Below are 6615 nucleotides of genomic sequence, written 5' to 3'. Positions count from 1 at the left end.
GATCATGCGCTCGGTATAATCGCAGTTCCCCCGACCTGTCGCGCGCACAAATGTGAAGTCACAGGGAGCACCGTAACTATTTATTACTTGCGATGGTGGTCACCGACACTCAGTTGAGTCTTTTCCTGTTACGTGATTTTCGTTTGAACAGGTAACGAGGAGACTTACAAATGTTTATGGGGAAAAGGAAGTGTAACGGAGGACTTGCCTTGCACAAGATGGTTTTTTGACAAAATGTCCAATAAATGCAGCAATGTTTCTGAAGTTTTAAAAAAATAATTGTTTGAATATATCGTCGATTTCAATTTTGACTCAAAATAATCGTGATTATGATTTTTTCCATAATCGAGCAGTACTAGCTGGCGGGAGGAGCCGGGGATCGAACCGGTGCAGTGCATGCTGTGGGGGAGGGACGGAAATACGCATGCGCGAAATACGCAGACTGTATACAACGTTGCACAACAGAAAATTAATTAGTTTTGAGATCGTTTGGCCCCAAAATTGTAATCATGATCACATTTGGATTAATTGAGCAGCCTTACCTCCCGCTGCATGTCAAAGTGTCCTTGAGTAAGATGCTGGTTCCCAAATTGCTCCTGATGCTTTGCATCAGTGTGTGAATGGGTGAATGTGGCAAGTCCTCTCATCTCACATCTTCCTCTGTCCTCGTGCTCTGAATTGAGACTCATACTCAGTAGAACAATAAAAGTGTTTTTTGACTGTTCTTACTTGTGAATTGAAGTGAAAAATTGCATTCTCTGGGCAATACTTTTAGATTTAACACAACAAGAGGTGTTTTTTTCCACAGAAACACACATATCACTGTTGAAATAATTAATGAAATATTTTTCCCACAGACACCACTTCTTAAACACACTTTCACACAGTTTCTCTCTGATGGAGGCTCATTCATTTCAGTTGAGAGAATCCATTCAGCAGATACTTTTTGACTGAAATATTGTGTGATGATGTTGCTGTTTGGTTAAATTTGTAGCAATCTGATTTTCATATTTTCACTTAAAAGTTTGACAGGGTACCTTTTGGAAGCTGAAAGAATGAATGCTTTTATAGATTTGAGATTCTATAGTGTTTATTTCTATTAATGCTTACTTCCTTAATACAAAGGTTAACAAGAGACCATTTTTGTTGCCGAAAAGTTGACATATTAGCACATAGCTTCCAGTGAAATTTATGCTTTTTGAATTAGGACTTTGTATTGGCAAGAATCTGGTGATAGCTATGTATCACTATATTGGGCTTATGATTCAATATATTGCGATAGTGTAAGCAAGGTCTAGTACTGCGATGCTTTTTTTCATCTAATTTTAGAAAAACAGAAAACGGCGTTATATGCATCAAGTAAAAAAAAAAAAGTCCCTAGAACCATCATAGCCCTATTTTCTTTTCTGCAACTTGAGCCGTAAAAAGTAAAAAACTAAAATAGAAGTGCTTGCAGGATTCTTTTGGAAAACAAATTCAGAAAATAAAAAATGTAAGCACTGTTACATATATACATACAGTATATTTGGATCCTTCTTTAAAGGGTCAGATTAGGTTTTCTTACCCCCCCCCTATTTTTAAACCTGGATTGCAGCACAAACGTAATTTTTCCATTTTTCACAGGGATCTCAGAATTGGAAAGATAAGGTGACAAATGAGCTAAATTAGGCTGTTAAATAGAGATTTCCTCATCATAGAGGTTGCTTTTTAGCGTCCTTTATTACCAAGAAACAGACTTCAAAAAGTGTCCTAGTTTTATTTGGTTGAGAGAAGCTTGTGTTTTGTTTGGCCATGTGTTCATTTGGGCTTGCTCTATTGAAGACAAAAGTACCTACAGTATTAAAGCAGATGCATAAAAGGGGACTGGCACAATAGCTCCCAGTGAATACAGCACTGATGCAGGATGAATTCAACAGTCGACATGTACAAGGACTCCCACTGTATGCAAAGAAACCGAACAACTGTATCATTGTGAAGTTCCCAGCGAGTCTGAAACGCTAATATGTAACGGTGATCAAGTCAGTTTATTCTGGCAAGCTGCCTGCTGCAGGCTCTGACAGATTGGTGCCATCAGCGCATTATTTCATTAACACTTGTGTTTTCATGGTGAACATCTTCTCACTCGTCATTTTTCTCTCTCTCTTTCTCTCTCTCTCTCTCTCTTTCTCTGTCTCTTGCCCCCCCTTCCTCCCTCCCTTGCTGCCATCCCCCTGACAGATGGAGAGCGAAAAGAAGAGGAGAAAATACTCCACGAGCAGCAATGACTCCGACACCACCGACAGTAAGTTGGAAAGAGAGATTCAGGGAGGGAGAGGGGGAGTGTGTGTGTCTGTGTGTCTGTGTGTCTGTGTGTGTGTGTGTATCTGTGTGTGAGAAGTAGTAAGAAACCTGAAAGTGTCAGAAAAGTGAGTCCTGTGCTGCTGTTGTACGGTGAGCTGCCTGGTTTCAGTCAACTCCCGCAGGGCATTTCTCATATTCAGTCTCCATATTGACTTTCTTCCTGTCTCACTGACGTCCCTTCTCTGCTCATTAAGAGTTTTTTTTAAAAGAAAAGAACCATTTTTAAACACAGCTGCAATAGAAATATTAATAGGTAGCCCAAGCAGCCATTAACTGTGATGGAGTAGGACAATATTGAAAATTCTGGTGTAAATGTAGCGCAGATGAGATTTACTAGCCACAAGAAAGATGTTGGGAAAAGAAACATGAATTAACCTCAAGGATTAAATTCTCAACACAGAGTAAGTGTGCCCTAAAAGAGTGGCACTGAATTATAAAAATAAAGAAAATATAGTATTTAAAGAAGTAGGAAATGCAACTGCACTCTTCTTTCTTCTGATAAGTAATTAACCTCAGTATTCCAGTGAGACATCAGCTGCTGGACCTGCTTCTCCTTCCTTCTCTCCAACGGTTGCGTATTCCATTTCTACACTCGTTTGACTCTTATATCAATAATAACATTTTTAGTACTATCATTTTATGAGGAATAGTTTTACTCGGGTGCAGTCGCACTGGGGTGTAATAAATGTTTTGGAAGATCACACTACGTCATATTGTTTTCTGAGCTTCCCACAGCTGATCTGTGCCTAGATGAGCTCACTTTCACTTGCAGAAAGTGTCTGGACATCGGTCCCGAGTGCAGTCTATGAGCTGACTGCGTAATGAGCTGCTGCCTTAGTAAATCAGAAGCTTACACACAGATTTTGCCTGTAAATACAATAAAACACTCATCTCACATTTGTGGTATGCCATTTTCTTAGTAAATCTGTCCTAATGTGCTTTGGAAGTAATGTTAAGCACATGCAACATGTAGTAGGCTGACTGATACATTGATATTTAATGATGAATGAATAGTTTGATAAATTTGCAGATAGATTTCCCACCCAGAATCATGACCGAGACAACCACCTAGACAGACTATAGAATGTATATAAAGTTTAACTGTATATAAAGATTGTCTCATGGGCTGTATATATCTTTTATACAGTCGATGAGACAGACAGCCAGCCATGAAGAGATACACTGCATGATGATGGGAACATCTGGCCGGTCTAACACATTACCAGCACTGGCAGCTTCTGCTGGAAAATCATTTGATAATAAACAGTCTTTGAACAGCGGTACAGTGTTACACAAGCACATTTGGCTCTCATGGCTGATAACTGTCTACAAAATAGGGAGACTTAGTCATAGAAGACAGCTAGCAATTTTAATTTAATTTTAAATGTCATTCTTTTTGGCTTTTGGCAGTTCAACATGACTAATTCTTGGCATTTTGTGGTGTGCATTTTGCAATAACAAGCAAATGTATTTGTTTTGCCATCCCCCTGACACTGTCAGGCCAGTGTAGACAGAATATTAGAGACATCAGTGATCTAGAAAACAAACTGTTGAGTACACAAGTGGACATGACTTTTGCTGCAAATTTATTTTAAAGGACCAGTGTGTAGGATTTAGTGGCATCTAGCTGTGAAGTTGCAAATTGCAACTGAACTGAATACCACTGGTGTCTGCATTTGACAACCTGGGAATGAGACGGGGCTGTAAAGTGTGTAGGAGAAACTACGCTGATAGAATAGGGGGAATAAAATAAGGAATCTGTTTCTAACAGTTAAGTTCAGACATGGTTTTTGCTTTTGGAAAAGAAATTCTCAAAATAAAGCTGTATGCTGTCATGGTGAGAAAAGTCCTAACCCTTTTCATTTTATAAGCTATTTTAAAATTTTGATCTATGGAGATGACTTCTAGATAATGTAGTGATTAAAACCTAAAAAACTGTTTTACTGCAGCGGGGCCACTACAGGTTGAAGTGACCTTGTACAGGTTTAACTGTTATGTGGTCACAGGTCTGCATGTATTAAGTATTTTACAGCAGGTTTAACAGGCTGTTTTTCAGACCTGACTGAGCCACATGCTGAAGGCCGCTCTGTCTGCTTTATAATTAGCTGTTAGCCACTAGCTTCCCCTGGCCAGTGCAGCGTGGGCTCCAGCTGCATCTGTTGACTGGAGGTTATCAGGTTTCTAATTGAAGGATGCCCATGATAATTTTGGCTGCCGTGCACCAAGCGGGGCTTTTAATTAACACACGGCCATGATGCTAACCTCCAACTGCGCTGCAGCCCGTTTGGTTATCTGGCCACAGTGATGGAGTGGTGCAGCTGCCTCATGTGGGGCGTGTGGATGTAACCTGCACAGACGCACACATGCACCCACTGTCTAGTGGAAAGCAGATGCATGAGTATACTTAAAAATGTCCAGCAGATTAGCACACAGCCCCACTGAATATGTGTATACCTGCCACACACGCATGCACATAACATATTACTCCTATACACACACTTCTGGATGAACGCACTCACAATTGTAAATAAAAATCAATGACAAATTAAAGGAACAAAACAGCATCATGTCTCAGTAAGGTGTTGTTCCACCTAGAGCATCCAGTTCAACGTCAGTATGCCTTGGCGGAGATTCTTCAAATCTCTTTTTGGTATTTCGATGATGTTGGTGGAGAATGCTGTTGTCTAACGGCTTGAATTCACCGGGCACAGCTGTGTCGCGTTCCAGCAATGCTGCCGGACCTTATCGCAGCCATTCTAGACAGTGCTTGTGATTCCACAAGAAACGACTCTCTGCTCCACGGAGAATATGCATCTGTTCTAAAATAAAACAGTGTGCAGACTTGTGATTGTGGAAAAGTCGAAAAAAGGACCACCATTTAACTACATTTCCTACTTAGCCATGGTAGAAGCAAAAAACTCAAGGAAAAATTACCAAATGAACAAAATCTGAGCAAGTCAGCAAAACCGGGAAGGCAAAATGATATGAAGCTGTGTGGAGGACAGAACAAAACAGCACTGCAGACATTGCATCGCTCCAAGGTCTCCCATACAATAGGTGCTCAGGGGTGTTAAAATTAAGATATGTTCAAATAAAAGTTAAATAATGAGCACAAACTCATCAAAAGAACCAAATGCACAAGTAGACACACCTATTTAATCTCTCTCTCACTCACACACGCACATATACACACAACGACAGCACACGTGTCCCACCACATTTTGTGAGGTGGTACACTTTGACACCCCTACTCAGCTGAGTAGGGGTGTCTAACAGCTGAGTGGAGGATTATTTTGAATGGCTGTCAGTTCACACCATATTTCCTGCTGTGCTCTGCCACTGTGTGTGTGTGTGTGTGTGTGTGTGTGTAATAGTGAGTATATAAAACTGTACAACTCTGAGATTGGGACATTGGCTCAGTGTTAGCAAAGTGTGTGTGATGGTGGGCAAAAGTGTGGGTGTATGTGACTCTGGGGTTACATATACCTATGTGAATGTGTTAGCAGCTCTATATACAGTATATGTTTATTTGTGAATTGTGTTTGTGTAGAGAGAGGGAGTCAGTTATTTTGAAGACAAACCTACCAGCAGTTCTGCCCTCGGCGCTGTTAGTTTTTCAGATGTCACAAGTAAAATTAGCGCGGTGGCAGTACTGCTGTGGTGGAAAGGGAAATATGTTGAGTAGGAGGCGGCACACACACACACGCACAGTCACAGTAACAACGTGCTATATTACACAGTATTTCAAAATGTCTGTTTTCCATTATACCAATGTGATGTAATTTAATTGCCAATGTGATGCAATTTGTAATGACAGCCTTCACAGTACACAGATGAAAACGAGCTTTCGGCTGTATATGTTGCAGTAATTTTGTGATTTAAAAAAAAAAATATTGAAGAACAGCATAAATAAAATTAGACACACACTGTTCGCATAGATGGCCGCACAGGAAAACACACACGGGGCTGCTGATTGAAGCGGTAGGTGGGATATTGGCTCCAGTGTCTGGTTAATTGCCATTAAGTTGTGTATTAATGAGGTTGTAAAGGACCGCAGTGGACTAACTGCTTAACAAGATACTATTTATACTGTCATTACTTATTAAACCTCCTAATAGATCATCATCAGTCTGCTTCAATTAAAGGCCTGACTCAGAGTGGTAGTACTGCCACGGGCTTCGGAAAAGTCGCTGGTAAGGTTTTTGTTAAGCTGCTATGTTTTAGTGCTTCTCTGCAGTGTTTGATTTGCCTCCATCAGTGTAAATTACAAAGGCC

At 40.4% G+C, this 6615-nt stretch overlaps 1 protein-coding gene across 1 annotated transcript in view; it reads left to right on the top strand.

The window, feature by feature from the left end:
- Nucleotides 1-2217: 2217 nt before the first annotated feature.
- jade2 (jade family PHD finger 2) overlaps nt 2218-6615 on the top strand; it is a 160775-nt gene continuing 156377 nt past the window's right edge. The window contains 1 exon segment of the mRNA XM_035667182.1: nt 2218-2281. Coding sequence (XP_035523075.1) covers nt 2218-2281 — 64 coding nt within the window.

This window comes from Morone saxatilis, unplaced genomic scaffold (assembly GCF_004916995.1).
Source record: "Morone saxatilis isolate NCDOM2014 unplaced genomic scaffold, NCSU_SB_2.0 Contig20, whole genome shotgun sequence".
In the NCBI taxonomy this organism is placed as follows: domain Eukaryota; kingdom Metazoa; phylum Chordata; class Actinopteri; family Moronidae; genus Morone; species Morone saxatilis.
Note: the sequence above shows the minus strand (reverse complement) of the source record. Positions and strands in the feature narration are given on the sequence as shown.